The 21,936-nt window shown below is 37.2% G+C and overlaps 1 protein-coding gene across 1 annotated transcript; it reads right to left on the bottom strand.

Annotated features, from left to right (window-relative positions):
* Positions 1–4,779: 4,779 nt before the first annotated feature.
* LOC114264880 (protein FMP32, mitochondrial) lies at positions 4,780–21,889 on the bottom strand. The gene is made up of 7 exons (XM_028205605.2): positions 21,290–21,889; positions 21,029–21,160; positions 20,839–20,898; positions 5,806–5,882; positions 5,647–5,703; positions 5,271–5,337; positions 4,780–5,154 (listed from the first exon to the last, which is right to left on the bottom strand). The coding sequence occupies exons 1-7, from the start codon at positions 21,533–21,535 to the stop codon at positions 5,035–5,037; spliced, it is 759 nt and encodes a 252-aa protein (XP_028061406.2). The 5' UTR covers positions 21,536–21,889; the 3' UTR covers positions 4,780–5,034.
* Positions 21,890–21,936: the final 47 nt, after the last annotated feature.

Here is a 21,936-nt window from a genome sequence, read left to right as displayed (position 1 = left end):
CTCTCTTGTTGTTGTGGTTGTTGTTGTTCATGTTTTTTTTTTTAAAAAACTTTTGTAACCCACATGTTTTTCGATAGGGTCTAGCTTATCTTAAGTTGTGGTCAAAGATTGGATCCGTCCAGTCTGGTCTATGGGATTTATTTTTGGGCCCGTTTTGGTAATCCGAACTGTTCGATATGTAGAACTCGTCGAATACTATATGTCTATAAAAAATTACGTTGATCAGATATTAATAACTATGTGATCAAATCAGTTTTGTATAAAAAAAATAGACGGTGAAAAAATTAACGGTTGATAAAAAACTATTTTGTTCACATAACTATCGATATCCGATCAACGTAATTTTTTACAAGTATATAGTACTCGACGAGTTCTACACATTGAACGGTTCAGATTATCAAAACGGGACCCGTGGTGGGCCCTCAAGGGCCCAACAGTACGGTCCAGTCCGATCTTGAACTGGACCAAAGCCACTGCCTTTTCGATATACTTATTTTTTTATTTATTATGAAAAATGATGTAGAGAAACAGAGAGGTAATGTGATAAAAATACGTTAATAAGGGTTGTTTTGGGAAGATGGTTAAAAGTGACTTTTTGGCTTTTAACCAAGCTTTTGGCTTTTTTAGACAAATGATTTGGGAAGTTGGTAAAAAGTGACTTTTGACTTTTTTGATTAATATTTGTTTATGATGTCAAATCATAATAAAATGACTAAACTACCCCTATTTATTTAAAATATTTACAACTAAACCTATGTAACACATTGTGACCCATGAGGGTAAAATTGTAATTTCACCGTTGGCTAAAAACCAACTTGCCAAATGAAAAAAAAGCCAAAAAAGCCAACTTTTGACTTTTGCTACTAACCAAAAAAAGTGACTTTTAGCCAAGTTCCCAAAATAGCCCTAAGTCAATAAACAACTTATTTGAGATACCCCAAAAAGCGTTTGGAGACTTGGGTTTGGGTTGTTTTGGGAAGATGGTTAAAAGTGACTTTTTGGCTTTTAACCAAGCTTTTGGCTTTTTTAGACAAATGATTTGGAAAGTTGGTAAAAAGTGACTTTTGACTTTTTTGATTAATATTTGTTTATGATGTCAAATCATAATAAAATGACTAAACTACCCCCATTTATTTAAAATATTTACAACTAAACCTATGTAACACATTGTGACCCATGAGGGGTAAAATTGTAATTTCACCGTTGGCTAAAAACCAACTTGCCAAATGAAAAAAAAGCCAAAAAAGCCAACTTTTGGCTTTTGCTACTAACAAAAAAAAGTGGCTTTTAGCCAAGTTTCCAAAATAGCCCTTTATAGTTAAAAAGTTACTATAAGTTGTCGCATCACTTTCTTTAAATTCTCTACATTGTTTCATAAAAAATTAAAAAATCAATTAAAATAATCAATTTTCAAAAAGTAATTTTGTAAATTTTATAAGATCGTTTTTGTAAATTCACAAAAATTTACGTAATTTTATAATAATTTTATATGCGGTGTACATTGCGTACCCGAATTATTTTTTTTAAAATTTGCGTAGTGTCAATATATTTCTCACTACCCCCACTCCTTTAAATCATCATGACATTATCATGACATTAACCAGGATAGCCACCGAAAAAAAAAAACCGGTAATGGTGGTCCAAAGATAAAGAATTTATTATAAATGTGGGGTGACTATTGTGTGTAGGTGTACATCAATTATTGTTGTACAGTTAAATAGATTTATTTTGATAATTTGAATTTTTTATATTTTAAAATATATCAAGTAGAAAATATTTGTAAAAAATCAAGTTAATCGAATATCGTTTACCTATTATCCACTCATATTTGTATCTACAAAAATAAATAACAATTGTAATTTAAAGTATTAAAATGAATATAAATTTGAGCGGATGATTGGATAAACAATATTCGATTAACTTAATTTTTTACATGTATTCTAAAATTTGAATTGTTCAAATTATCGAAATGAACTTCAAAATAAACCCATTTGACTGCACAACAATATCTGTTGTGCACCTCCACAGTAGCCACCCAAATCCATTAATTATGATGGGTCTTGCTAATAATAGTGTGAAGAGTTATCAATAGAAAGTACTAAATATAAATGGAAAAAAAAATAATAATAAATACATTTTTTATATATTTTAAAATAATTTCATACATTTTAATATATTTTTATATATTTTTTAACACACGTTTTCAACAGATCTTAAAAACTTTATTTTAATTTTTTCCTATTATGATTGACAACTTTGGTTGCAGTAAGATCTACTTCCCAAAGGTGGCTTTGATGGTCCACACACGTTACTTTGTAAGGATAGGGATCTGGCATTTTTCAAACTAAAAAATGGTCAAAACAAAACCATCTCATTTTCCTCTTTCTTTTTGACATATTGAAATTGGATTATATTCACAGTGATCCAAAGAATTAAAATTTTAGAAAATTAAAAAAAAAATGTAAGGAAAATATTATTATTATTAGAATACAAGCTTCTTCTTCTTTTTTTTTTTTTTTCTATTATTGTCGCATTTCTTTTCCCTTTCCAAATCTATAATCCAAACACAGCATAAGGCTAGCTATGCTTAAATCAAGAATTTGATCAAAATTTAATTTACATTTTTTTTTCTTTTTTTTTTCCTCCACAAATTCATTCTAGGGTATGGCTTCTGTCTAGTCCGGGATCGGACTAGACCGTGCTGTTGGGCCCATGATGATCCACCACGGGTCCCGTTTTGATAATCTGAACCGTTCAATATGTAGAAATCGTCGAGTACTATATGCCTGTAAAAAATCACGTTGATCGGATATCGATAACTATGTGATCAAAACAGTTTTTTTATCAACCGTTAATTTGTTCACTGCTCAATTTTTTTAATACGAAACTGATTTGATCATATAGCTATCGATATCCGATCAACGTGATTTTTTATAGACATATAGTAATCGACGAATTCTACACATTAACGGTTCAGATTATCAAAACAGGACCCGTGGTGGGCCCCCACGAGCCCAACAGCACGGTCCACTGAACAGAAGCCATACCCTTCATTCTAAAATCCCTTATCCAAAACTCATAAAATCAGCTGCTATGTTTAAGAAGTTTAGGCTCTGTTTGGTTGTGAATTGAAAATGTAATTCTACAGGTGTGTTTCAGAATGATGTTTGGTTGAGTGTTTGGAATCAATTTTCAAAATCTCTGTCGAGAGCTCTGTGCATCAGCAACGTTTTTTGTAATTTTTTTGCCTCAGGGAAGACCGCCCGGATGTCCTCTGCTGTACAGATTTTTTTTTTTTTTTTTTTTTTTTTGCAATTCATTTATATAATCGGGAAAAATATTTTCTGAAAATTTTTAAATTTTTTATGTGCTTTAAAATAATTTTGAATTGTATGTTTAGTTATGAGTTATAAATTTTTGTATAACATATCAAATGTCACATCAACAATTCCCCACTCAAATCAAACCTCTTTTCCAAAACTATTTTCAAAACTCTTTACCAAACAAATTTTCTACACTCAAATCATAATTCTACAACACACAAACTCAAAATACAACTCATACTCTCAAATCACATTTAGGCCTCGTTTGGGAACCCTCCCTTTTAGTCAAAAAGTCAAAAAAATACTAAATTAGCCAAAAAGCCAACAACCCATACCAAAAAGTCAATGATTCTCTTTTCTCTCTACTTTTTGCACATCTTTTCGTAAAAAGCCAAAAAGTCATCCCAAACATACTAGTTTTTTTTAGCTCATATTTTAACTAAATAGCTAAAAAGTTACTAAATTAGCTAGTTCCCAAACGAGGCCTTACAAAACACAACCAAACGGAGGCTTAGTTTTTTTCAAATAGAATTCAAATTAGTAGGTTGGGTAAAGCAATTTTGGCTGAATCCAAAGGATGTTATTTATAATTTACTACTGTTGAATGTATTGATAAGGCCCTTTAACACAAGGTCTGAATTTTGAGTCATGTACTTTCCTAAATTAGAATATATATTATGTTGTAAATAAAATAAATAAACAAAAACGCTTGTTTGTTCTAATATATTGTAAATTATTTATCACTAACTCATTTATAAATAAACTCTTAAAAAGAGAAATAATTATTGCTTATTTTCTGAACAATGTGCTACATCAAATAACAGGAGATAAGGTCGATGTAAAGTCTTATTTGTCAAGGTGGGCATGGTTTTTTTAATTTTTTTTTTTTTTTTAAATTTACAAAATCAGGGTCGGCATTGTTAATTGTGCTATAATTGACAATATTCATGCTTAATATTTTTGTTATGAAAATTGTGAAGTCCACAATTATAGCCAAAAATGGTTTTAGTAACAATGTCTTCTTGCAGATGGACTATGTGGGAATGGAACTATGCAACAACCAAAATGACAGTAGATTTAACAATTTTCTTTCAGTATAAACTATTTTTAAAATAGTGGAAATATTTGAGAAATGTACATTTTGTTTTTCCATGAATAAGCAACTTTTTTGGTTTGCTAACCGGAAGCCCCACTTTGGTGTAAGCTGTGAAAGTGCTTATAACTTTTTATTTTGAAACTAGTTGATGTAATTTATATTTATAATTCATGAGCCAAACATAACCTGAGAAAAGATTATTAAACTTGCCAAACATAAACTAAGAGATAAACATTTTTTAGTTTATGCATTTATATTATCAAATTTAACTTGCCAGAAACTACACCAAATTAGGAATAGTATGGTATTGCACTTCGCCATTTTCTAACACCTCAAATCAAAAAATTAACAATACACATGTAGACTACTCAATGAGGCAACAATACACATCTCATTGGAATTTATTGTATTCTTATTTCAAAGGGCATGATCACAATTGAGCAAATTAAGTGCACCAAACAAAATAAAAGAGAATGTGCACTTATTTGCTTTCAATTTTCCTTCTTTTCCCTTTCGGAAATATACATTACAGTTCTTTTCTTCTTCTTTTTCTTTCTTCCCTTCCTGGTTTCTTCATTTGGGTTATGTTACCAGTAATTTGAAATTCAACAAGGTTTACATCAAGATACGGACTACAGCGAGACCAACAGCAGAGATAGAAACAAGGGTACCTATGCAGTACTTTATCACATCATATTTTGCCGCCTCCAAGTGAGCCCTCAATGCATGAATTTCCTGAGATTTAGATAAGAAAGACAAAGAAAAGTTCAAAAGAAAAGAAAAAAAAAAAAAAAGGAAACAAGCTCATTGACAGAACAAAAACAACATTAGAACTGCAGAACAACACTTACTCGATCAAGTTTATTAGTGAGGTTAGCGGTTTGCTGATTCTGGTTCGCTAGCTCATCCCGTATTCTCCTGCACACAATATTGCCAATATAATTCAGATTCTGACACTGTAAGATATATAGGGGCTGTTTGGTGCAGCTTATAGAGCTGTGTATAACTTTTTTACTTTGAAAATTTGTGGTGCAGCATCTGCTTTACAGCTTATAAGGCAGAAATAGCTAAAACAAAATAATTATTGAAAAGCTGGGGAAGATGTACTTTTAGCATCTATTTTCTAATTAACAGCTTTTAGTTTGCTAGAAACTACACTAAACAAGCCTATAAACTGCAACAAGAGTCTGTTATGGCCAGAAAATAAGAAACTTTTTTTCTACCTACCCCCTTTCAAGATTCAAATCCAAACGCTGACCAGCAGTGACCTTGTCAATTTCATACCTGCATCAAAATTGATTTCACCTTTGAAAATTGAAGCCTGCTATAAATAAAAACAAAATCATACATGGAGCAGACAAATAGTTTGCATTGCAATGAATAGACCTTAGTTCGGTGCGCATATTCTCTATATCAATCCGAAGTTTTTCCGTCTCATGTTGCAACAAAGAAAAATGGTTATCCTGCATCATAGATCAAACAAATGAATAAACAAACCAAGGCAAGGTATCTTTATAGGCCTTTAACTGTTCTAATTGATCATACACCTGCATCATTTAATCCAAAGTTGCAACTTTAAAATTAATTTCAATCATGTTCGAGCAACAAGGCTAGAACACTAGTCACTAAGGTTCTAAAAAGTGGTTGCGGTCGCTATAACGGTGGCGGTGACGCGGTTGCGGTTGCGGTTGCGGGGTGTAAAGGCCGTAGTGTAACGGTTGCGGTAACCGGAACCGTGAATTTTTTTATTTTTCGCACAATTTGAAAAAAACTTACCGATACACATTTTTTTTTATGATCATATTTATTGGGTTAAAAATAAATATTGATCAATTTTTGTAAATTTTTAAGTATGATTCCATATATTTTATATTTTTAAATCATTATAAACTGAGTTTTTTACATTTTATTTTAATAATTAATGACTTTATATTATACAAAAAATCAATCACTAACTATTATATATAAGATAAACAATAACAAAAGTAAGAGAATAAATAAGAGCCCCAATATATATATATATATATATACATATTTTAACCAACCCAAATAAATAATGACCACTCTTATTATTATTATTATTATTTTCAAACAATATATCTAGATAGACACACACAAACAAAATGGTTTAGTGATAGCAGTTGAATAGAATAGCATAGGTCATACAGCTTAAACAAATCAATAACATGTTCTTCATTTTCCTTCCTCTCTCTCTCTCTTGATTCTCCATTTTCTCTTTTTATCTTCCCTCTTCTCTCCCTCTTCTTCCATTTTCAATTTTTTTTGGTGTATTTTTTCGAAAGAAACAATTTGGAACCGTTACGTAACGGTGCGTAACAGGCCGTTACGATTGTTACGGCGCCGTTACAACCACTACGGCAGCCGCTACAGCCGACACACCTGTGAATCTCAATCACATTGCAAAAGCGGCCGTAACGGGTGGCGGTAACCGCCAAAACCGTTACGTAACGGTTGCGGCCGCTTTTTAAAACCTTGCTAGTCACACACCGGAGTTCCCATTAAGGGTACAAATCATGTCTTAAATCTACACCCATATAGAAAAAACTATGTATGAGAGGGTTCAAGAACGTCGTTGGAGAATTCGAAGATCTTTGAAGAAGACTCAAATTCTTTAGAAAATGATGAGAAACTTAGATTCTTCAATAATCACAACTAAGAACACAAAAGCAAAGAGATGATAGAGATAAGAGATTGGGTGAAAAAGAAGGCAAAGTAATTAGAGAAAGAATAATGGCAAGGCTCTCCCATGGATCTCCCACTTTCACTCTCAAGGTTGATAATGGAGAAAGGAAATTAGTTCTTTCCCAAGAGTTATCTCTCCAAAATCCATCCCTTGTAAAGCTATGGGTGGGTGCTATTTATAGGCACCTCATGATGTAGGATGGAGCACATGTGCAAGGCACATGGGGAATATTCTCTCTAACTATCATGTCCGAGGAGGTGACATCTCCGAGGATGAGAAAAAATCCCGAAGAGGAGATCAACCTCTGGGTGAACTCTTCTTCTTAGCCACACCTAACCAATGATCCCCAATCATCCCAAAGGGCCGAGGTAGTCCTAGAGGACCCCACGCCGCAGAAGGATCAGGGGTAGTTCAAGAGAACGCCCTGCCGCAAATATTGTCGAGTCTCGGGAACTCCCTAGGTCGTGTCACCTAGACCCGGGTATAAGCTAGTTTAACCGAAGAGTGAATTTATCTCCACTCACCATCCTCGGGATCGGGTCCTTTGTTCGGACTCTATTACGCCCATGGTTCTGGTACGTAGATCCCGGAAAGCTCCGAGGCCACAAGTATTCTGGGACTCATTAATGGAGCGGCTTCTAAATTGCGTCTGAATCCGTTCGAAGCCAAGTGCTTCGGATCTCTAGGTTCGTGGATCCGAACTCTTTCGAGTCCGAGCCCGAGTAAGTCTCTAAGTTTGTGGATCCGAACCCTTTCGAGGCTTAGAGCGATTCGGCCCGTTTGATGGCAATAAATCTTGGCCCACCAATCTTGGACTTGCGATAAATTCAAGCCCACCAACCTTAGACTACTAGGCCTAATTAATTTAGTGGGCTCAAATTAACTCCTCTTACAAACTAAAAGGCCATTTGTCTCACTTCCTGGTTGTCCAGTTCTGTTAAATCCATTGTTCTTCTGTCTGGAGAAAGGCGAATGCCACATATTGTATACGGTCCTCTGCTGGTCGGGTATTTCCATACCATTGTGCAGACCAACCTAAGCGCAAAAGTAACTACGGGGGTTCATATGCATGGAGATTTTATGAATTTCTCTTGTATTTATTATTATAGTATTATTTATTTTCTTTTTAAATTATAGTTAATGAAGAGTTTTATTTGAATTGGGAGTCTACTAATATTTGTTTCCTTTTTTATTAGGATTTCTTATTTTAAATTAGGGTTTCAAGCCTATAAATATTAAGTCTTCACGTTGTAATCTTTAGCTTTGAGAATAATAATGCTGAGTCAGGATGTGGCCGTTTTTGAGATTAGGCAATTTTTTTTTTTTTTGATAAATGTTTTGAGATTAGGGTTTTGATCATTGTTCTTCTTCTTTCTCCATTCTTGTTCTTCTTGATATTTTTTTTATTTTATCTTCTTTATCAAATTCTCCATATAATCTGGTTTTGAGATCAATCGAATAGTTGAACGGATTTCTTTATAACCATTCTAAATCACCTCCATAGTCAAATCCACATAGAATCTAACCACATGTCCACCCTTTCATTAAGCTTTAATTCTTGAAGGAACAAAAAATTAGGGTAACACAATGAAGCACAATCCTATACGCAACATAAATGAAAGAGAAAATGAGAGTTTAGTTTGTATTTTTTTGTTTTTTTTGGCCTAGTAAAGCAAATTTAGATTTAAAAAAGTGCTAAGCGGACACCACCCAAGTAAACCAAATCAAACCTGAAGTCCTATCAAATGGGATTTACTACATGAATCATTATTCTCTACTCGACTCTATCCAAGGCCATTTCGCTAGTCAAATTAAAGAGGTTCAACACTCACCCACGTCAATCTAGATTTGCCCATTCCTCTAACATTTCCATCTACCGTCACTATATCACATCTCTTCACTAATGCCTCTATTAGTCTTCGTTGTATATGCCCAAACCATCTCAATCTATTCTCTCTCAACTTATCTTCTATCAGTATTACTCCTACCCATTCTTGAATATACTCATTCATAACTCTATCTTTTCTAGTCTTGCCACACATCCACCTTAGCATCCTCATCTTAGCAATACTCACTTATCTACATATTGTTTCTTAGTTTCCTAACATTTTGACCCATACAGCATCGTTGGTTTGATAGCCATTCTATAAAACTTCTCTTTTAGTCTAGTGAGTACTCGTTTATTGCACAGTATCCCAAACGCACTCCGTCACTTAAGCCACTCCGCTTTAATTCTATGAACCACATCCGCTCTAATCTCCCCAACCGTTGTGATAATCGATCATAAATAATGAAAATATTTACTCATAGATAGTTCTTGATTCTCAATCTTCACTTCTCCTCTGCTTCCATTGTTACTGTTACTAAAATTGTACTCCATGTACTCTGTCTTAATTCTGCTTATTCTAAATCCTTTAGATTCAAGTGATTCAAGTCTCCAACTTAGTGTTAACTCCTTCTCTAATCTCATCTACTAACACGATATCATTTGCAAAAAGTATACACCATGGCACATCATCCTGAATATTTCTCGTCAACTCGTCTATAACTAAAGCAAAAAGATAAGGACTTAAGATTGATCCTTAATGTAACCCTACAGTAATAGAAAATTCACTTGTCTCTCCAGCAGGCGATCTAATAGTGGTCACCACACTTGTATACATATCCCTAATCATACACCTTCATATATATCTTTGGTGTAACCCTACAGTAGTAATAATAATAAGGGTTTGGTCAATGAGTGCCCCAAGGACAGTGGTTAACAAAGTTTAAATTGGATGTCCATTGTTACACACACTGTACAAACATTTTAAGCTTCTTAACAAGTGCACTAAGGGCACTCAATAACAAAATCCGAACAACAATATCCTCTATTCTCTTGTAGAGAACATCTTGCCCTCTCTTTGTACTCTTTTTCTTTTAAAACCAAACCACGCCTTAAATCTCATCAAATGAGGTCGGCTACATGAATCCTTCTTCTCTACACGGCCCTATCAAAAGCCATTTTGTTAGTCAAATTAAGTAGATCCATATCTCTATTTACAATGCTAGCCAACGTTAATCTAGACCTACTCCGTCCCCTAACACTCTCATCTACCGTTACAGTATCGCATCTCTTCACTACTGCCTCTGTTGGTCTCCGTTGAATGTGATCAAACCATCTCAATCGATTCTCTCTCAACTTAATCTTCTATCAGTACTACTCCAACCCATTTCCGAATACACTCATTCCTAATTCTGTCTTGTCTAGTCTTTGTCACACATCTACCTTAGCATCTTCATCTCAGTCACACTCATCTTATCTATATGTTGTTTCTTCGTTGCCCAACACTCTGTCCCATACAACATCGCTGGTCTAATAATCGTTCTATAGAACTTACCTTTTAGTCTAGTGGGTATTCATTTATCGCACAGTACTCCAGACGCACTTCTCTACTTATACCATCCCGCCTTAATCCTATGGGCTACATCCACATCAATCTCCCCCGCTGTTGTGATAATCGACCCTACATAACAAAAATGTTCACTCTTAGGCAGTTCTTCGTTCTCAATCTTCACTTCTCCTCTACTTTCATTGTTAATATTACTAAATTTACGCTCCACATACTCTATCTTAGTTTTGCTTATCCGGAATCCTTTAGATTCAAAAGATTTTCTCCAAATCTCCGACTTTGTGTTAACTTCTTCTCTTATCTCATCCACTAACACGATATCGTCTGCAAAAAGCATACACCATGACACGTCATCCTGAATATTTCTCGTCAACTCATCCATAACTAAAGCAAAAAGATAAAAATTTAAGGTAGATCCTTAGTGTAACCCTACAATGATAGGAAATTCATTTGTCTCTTCAGCAGGCAATCTAATAGTGGTCACCACCCCTTCATACATGTCCCTAATCACATCAATGTACCTTTTTGTCACCTTTTTCTTCTCTAACACCCACCATATTATGCGAGTGTTTGAAAACTTGCTATTTTAGTAGGCTATTTTAGTTTTTGGCTATTTTAGGAGGCTAAAATTTGTGTGTTTAGGAAGATAGTTGAATTTTTTTGTAGTTGGATGTGATGTTTGTGAGAGAAAAAGTAAAATGATTATGTATTTGATGTGACATTTTGTCTTATTGGCTATTTTAGTCTATTTTGTCTTTTAGTGCTATTTTAGCCAAAAAAACTAAAAAAGCTTCTTCCCAAACACCCCCTATATCTCGAGGCACTCTATTATATGATTTCTCAAGGTGGATAAACACCTGCAGACATCCCATTTTTGACCGACCTTAAGACTCAGACGTCATCGATTGAGCGCTCGGTGATTGCGTATGTTGTGCTCGTTCTGAGGTTACGGAATCTCGGCTGAGAGCCTTGCCTCCGGACTTCGGGACTCTTTTGTGCTTTGTCTTGATTTGCAAACCAGGTTCTGTTTTCTTTTCCCGAAGGGAGGGAGAGGTCTTGTAGACCATCTCTCAGTGGCCGTAGGCTACTTTTCGTGGACGTAGACCACTTTTCCCGTTTGGAGACCAGTTTCCGATTTTTGGAACCGTCGGCCGCGCGCCTCGATTCAGGACCGCTTAACTTTCTCCGTTTGCTCCGGTTTTTGGCACACACCTTGTTTCCTTTCTCTAGAGGGACACTGTGGCTTGGGAGACCACCTTTGTGGTCGCACGCCACTTTCGATGCTTAACAGTCAGTTTTCGGGACACCCGGCTGCGCATTTTGGCCCCCGAACCCTTGTTTTGCATCCGTCTCGGTTCATTTTTGGCATGGACCCTATTTTCATTGTTTGGAAGGTGGTACAAGGGTAGGAGACCACCTTTTCTCCTTGGAGACCACTTTTCCCCCGCCGGCCAGTTTTCTTGTCAAGTAACTGGTCTCCCTCATTTTTGGGCCACAATTGCTGGTCTCCTACCACACCACTAGCTTGCATTCAGTTGGGAGACCACCAAATGGGGCTGCCGACCACCTTTTGTTGAGTTGACCCTTTTAAACCGGCTGGCCGACCACTTGAACCTTTTGAACTGGTCGGCCGACCACCTGAGCTGGTAGGCCTGCCTTCCTTAGTCTTGTCTCTGTGAGTTGTTGCCAGCTATGCCAGCTGGAAGGCACAGAATGGATCCTCCATACACGTGTATGGAGGATCTTCAAGCTTGTTTTTTAGCTTCTTTGAGAAGCTTTGGACCCTCTTGGCTATAAAGGAGGGCCTCCCCCTCTTTTGTGAAGGTTCAGAATTTGGCTAAGGCATATACATCTATCTCCCTCTATATCTCTCCCTTTAGGCTTAGAAAGTGCTAAGTTCTTGCCCCTTTGCACACTACCTCTTAGCCTAACACCTCCAACACCAACCTAAGCTTCTTGGAGGGTCTTGAGAGATTCTAAGGAGCTGCATTTTTGGTCCATAAGCTGCTGGAGTTGCTGAGCTACAAGGGTAACACCCTATTCCCTCTTTTGAGCTTTATTTTGCTTCATCTTTTAGCCATACTTGCAAGCATTTTCGAGCTTTGGTGTAAACTGAAAAAAGTCTTATTTTGAGGTCCTTAACTTGTTTGTTTAAGATCATTTTTCTGTTGGGGGTCATCTACCCCCTTGCATGCTTCATTTTACTTTGTTTTGAGCCATGCCTTTGAGCCTTTGCATTGACCTTTGTTTGGCCTTCTAGCCACTGAAAATCCATGCTGTTTTGGGTGCCAAAATCAGATAGGGGTGACCCTCTCACCCCTTGTCTTGTTTACTAGCATATTTGGCCTAACAAAGGAGCCCTTATTTGCATGCTTCCAAGCCATGTTTCAGGCCATTTTTGGCGAGTTTTAGGACCTACATAGGCTCTGTCCAGAGCTTGTTTAGCCATATTGGGTGTCCATCTTGCATGTGTAGAACAACCCTCTTCATAACTTATCAAAGGAGCATGCCATTCTTGCATGCATTGACTATGTTCATTGAGTTTTTGGGCTTTATTTGGCATGTCATACCTCTGACTTGTGCTGGTTTAGTGACATCTTGAATGCTTCATATACTTGTAGTGTAAATCCTCTTCACTAGCCTGTATTGCATACTATTTTGGTCTTTGATTCTAGCACTTTTTGGCCATGCCTTAAACTGATTTTATGCATGTTTTGGACTGCCTTAGCTCTGTTTTTATGCCTCATGGTCGAATGATGCTTGTTATGCATGGTTGTAGTGTAATACCCTTGCCTAGCCTTGAGTTTTGAAGCCTATTGCATGCTTATACTGAGGTGTTTTCATGTTTTGGGGCCATTGAGCATGTCATTTCAGAGCCTATACTTGTGCCATATTCCCATGTTTTCCATTCTTTAAACGTGTTTGAGAGTTGTGCATGAATACCTCATTTATGGACCATTGCATGAGCTTCATTTCTATGCATTTCGAGCCATCATTTTAGACCATTTTCCCACTGTCTTGGACTTGCCTAGGGTCTGTTTGGGGTTGGTTTTGCCATTTGTGCATTGCTTTATGTACCTCTAGTGTAATGCGCTTCACTAGTTTCGGTATCCGGGCCATCTAGCATGCATTGTGTGAGGCGTTTACATGATTCGGGACCATCTTGCATGTCATTTCAGAACTGGAGAATGTGTGATTGTATGCCATATTTCATCCCTTGCCATGCTTTGGTAGAGTTGCATTTGGTGCCTTAGGTTTGGTCCCTTACATTTGTGCATATTTGCATGTGTTTTGTTGCCTAATTTCATCATGATTGGCCACTGATTTGAGTGTGGCTGAGACCCATTCATTTTAGTTTAAGTCCATCTTGCATTGTGTACGCCATGTCCATGTTGTCGCATGCTTGATCGTCGCATTGTGTATGCCTTAATTATGCCTTTGTGTATATCCATTGTCATATGTGCGTTGTGTATGCCATATAGCGTCATGAGCATTGAATATGCCATTCGTAGTTCATAGCATTGCGTATGCTAGTTGCACCTTTGCATGTCATTCCTTGCATGTTTGCATGTCTTAGTTGCATTTCGTTTAGGATTGCATGCTAGTTGTTGCATTGTGTTTGCATGCCATGCCATTCTAGTTGTTGCATAATGTTTGGAGTAGGGTTTAGTCCAAACACGGGAAACGAGGGACGTTTCGTACTCCAAGTGACGAAACGTGCCTCGATTCTCGATTGCCGACACTCCGGATTACCCATGATGGAGTTCGGGCTTTGTTGTATTTATATGTGTATTCATTTTACATCGAGTTGTGCAATCCAACTCATCGGTCATCATGCATCGAGATGCGTGATTGGTGGCACGAAGATCGAGGACTACACTCTCTAGAGCTCATGCAATAACGGGGAGAGTGGTCGTGCACACATATGTTGAAAACACTTTGCCATGCCCCTTTCTTGCTCTCTGTTGCAGCAAACCGGAAACCAGCAGCAAAAACTGGTCGGTAGTATCCCTACAACATGGTGGAGTTTCAGCCTTTTGGAGTTTTGTACAATGTTCTGGGACCAGTTGCAAACAGAGGCAAATTGGGGCATCGCAATGGATTTTCTGGCAAGGCGACTCGAGCATACATGCATTCCTTATCATTCAAGACCGAGCTGAGGCAGTCCATTCCATATGTTTTGCATACTAGCTTATTTATTTTAGTTAATTTGTTAATTAATTAGGGTTGTGTAATAATTAGCTATAATTCGTTATTCATTCGGTTGTGTAATATTTATTCGGACCCTCCGAGGAGGGCAATGTTGTAATAAGTGTGCGTGTGTGTAATGCATGTCTTCCAACCCCACGTCTTTCTCCCTTTTATTTACCAGCTTATGATGGTTAGTTTTAGGGCACGTTTAAATTAGCATACTTATGACAGCATGTTTGCATAACATTCATTTGTATTGCACGCACCGGGCTCGGCGCATCATGCTAACTGCATTGTATTTCAATTTCAAGTTGAATACATGTATCGATTGTTGCACCTCATATGCCATCTTAGAATAGCCGAGCCTATTGTAGTTGCATTTTTGCATGTGTTGCATTAGGCATTCTTAGCATAGTTAGGATTCATGCATGTTTTCTAATTAGCTTCTTTCTTTAGCTCGGAGTACTCGATAAGTGTTTATACTTTAGCATCCTTGCATGCATGTGAGTGACTGCCATGACAACATGCTTACCATGAGGCTATGTGCTTATGTGATGTAACTGACTGAATGCCTGTGAGTAAAGGTTGGGTTGCTTGAATTGGAATAATTCGTCGAAACCCGTGTTTTAGCCTACTTGCGAGTAGCAAAACTCAAACCATTTTCCAAACAAACGGATATGCGATGCTTTGTTCCAAATTAGGCGATCTAGTCTATACTTGTGTGCTATGCGTATCACATAGTAATTCTAGATTAATAACCGAAATAAGAACGCATGTGTTTTTAAAAACTCGATATCATGTTTAGTAGTGGCCGATCTTTGATCGGGCGAGCAGGGGTGCTCATTGCATGACCTTCTCCAATCGTATCCAAGTTCCCGAGCCGAGGCAACTTTGGTGATGACGGACACGTGGCCTTAGGCATGAGTCAGGGTTTCCTAAATCCCCCCAAAATAAAATATTTAGGTGGCGACTCTGTATCTGGAAAAGCAGTCCATGTTTGGCACTTCTTTCTTAAAAATCAGTTTTCCAAAACGATTTGCCGAATTTGGACTCTTTGGTGATTTATCGGTTTCTCATAGCACTTTGCGGGATTAGATTCAGAACCATGACATCGAGTCCGAGCTGTAGTAAGCCCAATGAACAAAATGGGATTCCTCCTGGGATGTTCGGGGACGTCCACAACACCATAGCCTTGTTTGGTTTGACTTTGGGAGATAAGTTCTCAAAAAATATTTTGGAAAGAGAATTTAGAAATTTTTATAGTTTGTTTGGTTGTATATTTTGAAAATAGTTTTGGAGTTTGGGAGTTTGGGATAATTTGATATTTTCTTGTAATTGAGTAGATGTATGTGAGAGAAAAAGTGATTGAAAATGAGAGAGGAAAGAGAAAAAGTGATTGATTGATATGTAAGAGAGAGAGTGATTTTGAAAATTTTTTGAAAAAAATTACAAACCAAACAAAATTTTCAAAAATTTTCTCCAAAATCTTTTTTCCAAAGCCAAACCAAACAAGGCCCATGTGAATGTCTCTTTTTTTTTTTATACTTTTCTATTACTCTCCTCAAAAGATAAATCGCTTCCATTGTTGACTTACCAGGCATAAACTCAAATTGATTCTCTGAGACTTCTGTTATATCTCGCAATCGGCGTTCCATCACCCTCTCCCATACTTTCATTATATGACACATTAGCTTGATTCCTCTATAGTTGTTGCAATTCTGAACATCTCCTTTATTCTTATAGATTGACACTAAAATACTCTTTCTCCACTCATCTGGCATGTTCTTAGTCAACAAAATTTTGCTAAACCACCTAGTCAACCAAGCAACTCCTTTTTCACCCAAACACTTCCAAGCTTCAATAGAGATATCATTGGGTCCTAAAGCCTTATTTAATTTCATCTTCTTAAATATAATCTCCACCATGGAGACCATGAAGGTCAAAAAAAAAGTTGTCCTATGATGGTAAATGCAATCCAACCCTAGTATAGTGGTGCAAGTTCAAGTCACGAGAATCAACCTCTCCACAAAACGTGGGTTAAAGCTTCTTACCAACTCTTTCTCCTGTTGCCTTCACAGAAATAGTCTGCTGAGGGAGAGAAGGTGCCTTCACTTCCTCAAGTTCCAACTCAACCATATAGACAGTGCAGCCAAAAGGTCACTTAACAACAGTGAGCACTGTCCACCAACTCTCCAGTAATAACCACAGAGAACATCACAGTAGTTGCACACTGCTCCACCCACTTAAAAAACTGATAGAAGAATTCCATAGTATTCATAACATTAAACAATAACTGCCAATCAAGTGAACTGTATGCCTTCATTAAATCAATCTTAATAGCACACTTAGAAGGTCCATCATGTTTATGATAATTCTTCACCAATTCCTGCATCAATAGAACACTGCCCACAATAGATCTACCTTTGTAAAAGCAGACTGTGATTTATCAATGATGAATGGTAACACTCTCTGCAACCTATTAGCAAGAACCTTAGAAATACACTCTTAGGAAACATTGCAACATGAAATATAGGACAATCAGAGTTCGGGACAAGAGTAATGGCAACCTGAAGCAGGTTATATCCCACAATATCCCAATTTTTATGGGAAGAATTTGCACTACAGCCATCAGGACGTGGACTAAAGGGGTCCTTCACTGCCACTACTTCCAACATGGAATGGTACCAATTACCAATTGTAGAAGTGAGCTGATTAGGGACAGAGAAAGCTACTATAAGACATCAGATGCTGGATATCTCACACGCAGACTTGTTGAAGTAGTTCAACACATTGTTGTACATTGAACAGATTGTGGCACCGTCCAAGGTAGTCCCGTGAGGCCTCCAAATGGGATGACACCAGAAAGAATTCCTCTTTCATTCTAAGGTCTAACGAAGGGTCTACTCTCATTCAAATGAGCAGGACTGCGATCACCGAAAAAAGAGAAAGATGAAGCACAACACAGAAAGGGCTGAAAAAGAAAGGAATTCCACTATTTATACTGAGATTGCTAGGCTTATCAAGCCAAGGTAGGTCTATTCTATTTAGAGCAGAAAGACTCTCTATTTCTTTGAGAAGAGAATTGTTGGTTTGACCGACGGACTACGTGGGAAATACGTGATCTAGGCAAGTCGCTACATGTTCTCCCCTTGCCCTTGAACAATAGAAGAACTACTTATCTTCTCTTAGATAGCGGTCGATCGGTTCACATCCATGGACAATTAGGAAGGCTTATACCATTACGCTCACGAGCAGAATCTTAGCTTTAGCCTACCTTCACACACCTCTGTTACTCTTTAGGAGGCATCCTTAAACAAAAGAGTGGTCTTTCAAGAAAGAACCTTTTCGGGCCGTTAGGTAGTGAGTGAGTAGAGCTGTGGCAAAAAAACATATGTAGTGCTTTCCCTCGTTCTCTAGCTAGATAGCTATTGAACTACCCAAAAGCCAGAAGGGAAAACTACGAGTTGGGCAAAGCATGTGTGACTTTTGATTTCGACTTTGTTACAATGCCCCCTTTTTTTGTGCTCCGTCTTTGCTGAGATGCCATTGCCGGTCGCTTAGATCCGGCTCTACCCAAACTTTTCTGGTTCACCCCAACATTCCCCACTTATTTGACTATTGCTGCGCAATTTTTGGATATCAAACAGACCTCCCTTGAAGGTAATTTTAATATGGGGGATTTCCTTCTCCGCTTTGATAGAGAACAGAGCTCTCTTAATTTCATCTTCAGTCACAATAGCCACGAGCAATTTTAATACTCTTCAGGAACTTTTGAATTAATTGCCTTACCAAGCAATTCAGTAGCATCCACCTTTTGCTCAAATTTGCAGCTCAAGAGCCTTTTATTGTAAGTAACAAACTCATTCTAACTTCATCAGAGCTCTCAAGCCTATTTCCCAATCATCATATAAACTCAAACTCTAGTTTTGCATTCTGTGGCTACAAACCTGCTGATAAAAGAACTTATTTTTCTGATCTCCAAGATGATATCATTTAACTCTGGACTTTTGTTTTTTGAAAGATTCCTCAGCAGAACAAAGCATATAATAATGAACAACCAACTCCTTTTCCTTACTACATGCTTCAGCATTCTGGGGCTCAGTAAAACAGACTTCCTGAAACATCTCAATCTGAAATTTAGCATCCATAACTCTGTTACTAATATCAGAAAATTTGGCCTTGTTAAGGCTCTAAGAAGAGGTTTTAATCTCTTGAGCTTGCAACCAAGTTTAAACATAAGCAACCCTTTAGAAAACTGATCCCAAGACTGCCTTAACACCTGAGAATGATGTTATCTTTCGAATGGGAGCTTGTTTGCAACAATATTGTTAAATGGCCCACTGATGAACTCAAGGGTAGAGATAATGTTCCTTTGTGATGGTGACCTCTCCGACACAATCTACTCCCCTCATCTTTCGTGTAGAAGCTAAACCAGAAAGGTTTCAATGAAGTTGGATTAGTGGGTAGAGATTTGGTTCGACTAAAGACTGCTATTCTTCTTTCCAGCGTTGAAGTTTGGTTGAGTGATCAGAGATGGATCACGACTTTAATGTTATTGCGATTCTTCAAGTGGACTTGGCTAGGCTTCGGTGGAATTTATTGGGGATGTTCATCTTCTGAAGAAAGGGGTTTGCCAATGTGTGAATGAAGCTTAGTGCCATCAACATGTCAAGGATTTTGTTGTTGTTTTGAATTGGAACTCAGTCTCTGAGAAGTGGCAGATTAGTTCCCCAAAAGACTAGTGATGCTTTCATGGAAGCCATGAATTGTTTGGGAAGATGAGCTAAGAAGACAACCAAGCTATCGTTGATACAATTAGTTTAGTTTGGAGAGTTAGGAAGTGGATTGTTCAGTCAGGTTGGTAGTCACACTCACTGTGTTACATTGTCATTGCTCCGGATGTAAATGAGATTGAAGATGAATTTCGTTACACATGGCTGAGCACATAATAGGTGAAAATGCCATGTCTGCCATAAAAAAGCAAGCTTTACTTGGTTGATGCTGGAATGGTTTACCAAAACTGTGTGGAATGCCCTCTCTTTGGTTTATATGAAATTTTCTACATCAACTCGTCCCTTGTTGCGATGTTATGTTTTTGCCTAGCCTTGCAGATTGTCAGAGAGCTATCAATATAGGCAAGGCTTGGCATCCTCAGTCTAAAACTATTTTTGAGTGTCTGTTTGTACTATGTTTTGAGCTTCATTGTTTGATCAATTTTGGGTAATAAAATAAATTGCTTACCAAAAAATATAGAAGAGACGATATGGTCACACAAAGCCCCAAATAATTTTAACATGCATATATGCATACATTTATTGTTTTCATTTAGGCTTTAACTGATTTTAAATTTTTAACTCACAAGAGAGCTTGAAATTTCAATTTATTTTTTAAACAAAAAGTATGAATATCTTGCATTACTAGAGAATAAGGGTTTTCTAAGTTCAAAAGGGTAAAACATGAGGTGATGATCGATTGTTTAGTTCTCAGTGAACATAAATGGGTATTCAAAAGACGAAAAATTCTACCTTCACACGGCCCGACCCTAGCAATGTTTCTAATTCTCTACGACATATTGTCCACTATTGATAACAGAGTTATCTGTGATGGCAAGTGGTATCGGCACCCAACCTAGTGGTGCAGGTTTGAGTCATGAATCAGCCTCTCCACAACAAAAGTGGGGGTAAGCCTGCCTACTTCCTTTCTCAAACTCTTTTGTAAGCGGGAGCTTTGTGTATTAGGTATGCCCTTTTTCACTGATCACAATGCCTTGAGACAGTGTCAAGAATCATTTAACTTTTGGCAACTCCAAAACCAAAATATAAACCTACATGGGAATCAATCAACTCTGCTGTGGTTATGCATCATCTGACAGTATATGTGATGATCAATATCAAGCAAGCATTACATTTTGAGAGTGACACACCATTCGCAAGAATTATTGCATGAATGTTAAATCAAATACCATTATACTCAATCCCTCCATACAAAATTTTCCAACTTACGGTGATGTGACACTGAATGTGTTTGTTAGCAATTCATAGAATTGCGTTAGTAATAACTAATAATAATGATATCATGAAAATGATAGAGAGAAATTCACAAGCTAATAAGATCAATAAAGTTACTTAGTACCTGTGAGCTTTGAACTTCAGACTTGAATTTGGACAAAGTGGACTCCTGAATCATGACACTCTACAGAAAAAACACAAAGCACCCACAAAAGAAAGTCAAATTAAAACAAGACAAATTTCTAGCTTTCAAATAACCCAAAAAAATTTAAAAATAATAATGATAATTCATGAATAGATGAGAAGTATCATACTTTCTGCATTTCAGGCTTGGAAACAAAAGATTGGGCCACATTTTCCAAGCTGTCATTCAAAACTTCAGTAATAGCAGCAGTTATCGCCTCGGCTTGCTTCGAAGGAACTCCTTGAGCCTCCAATCTCCTAACCTAAATTGTAGGTTCATTAGGGTTAAACAAATTGACCCACTTCACATAAAAGAATTCCAATTTCTTTCACAATTGAAACAACAAAACCAGAGAGAGTGAGAGAGAGAGAGAGAGAGAGAGAGAGAGTACAAGTGCTAATGTGTCGACGAGGAAAACGCGCTTTCCGTTGGATTGAACGAGCTGAGAAATGTGTCTAGAATGGGAGAATCGGCAGGGAAACAATGAGGAGGGAGATGAATTGATGGAATTGGCAGAGTGAGGTCTGAATAAGGCAAAGTTGATCCCAGAAATCGAATTGGTGCCGAGTTGGAGTTGGAGTTGGAGTTGGAGTTGGAGTTGTCTCACCCGCATACAAGCCGCATAATAAGCGGCCATCAATCGATTAGAATATCTGATTTCGAAGATGAAAAAGGGAGGCAGGGAGAGAGAGAGAGAGAGAGAGCGATTGATAATGAATTGTCTTCTGAATCTGATTCTTTGTTGTAGATGTTGATCAGAGCAAGACCCTCAAATAGCATGGGTCTCCCCTTTCTCCTCGGGAATCGTGGAAGATGATTGATTTTCACAATCTTCTCTCTCTCTTCTCTCCTCTCTGGTGGTGGTTCTTCTGCGCATCTGCACCTTTGTCTCTTCCCCCTACGTTCTCGAATTACTGCCCGAAATCAAAAACTGCTATAAACAAGCCAACAAAACGAGAAATTATTGCGACGTCTTATTTTTATTTCTTTTATGAAAAGTGGTTGGTAACTCAAAATTTTGTTGTTTAAATGATTTAA

This window comes from Camellia sinensis, chromosome 4 (assembly GCF_055761805.1).
Source record: "Camellia sinensis isolate YWXY chromosome 4, ASM5576180v1, whole genome shotgun sequence".
NCBI classification, from domain to species: domain Eukaryota; kingdom Viridiplantae; phylum Streptophyta; class Magnoliopsida; order Ericales; family Theaceae; genus Camellia; species Camellia sinensis.
This window is presented reverse-complemented; position numbering and strand designations above follow the sequence as displayed.

Bases quoted from the DNA above. Each gene is read 5' to 3' on its own strand.
- LOC114264880 (XM_028205605.2), bottom strand. From the start codon at position 21,535: ATGGCCGCTTATTATGCGGCTTGTATGCGGGTGAGACAACTCCAACTC. The intron at 20,899-21,028 runs GTATGATACTTC...TTTTTTCTGTAG, and splicing joins CCAAGCCTGAAATGCAGAAA to AGTGTCATGATTCAGGAGTC. The intron at 5,155-5,270 runs GTAAGTGTTGTT...TCTAAATCTCAG, and splicing joins TCACTAATAAACTTGATCGA to GAAATTCATGCATTGAGGGC.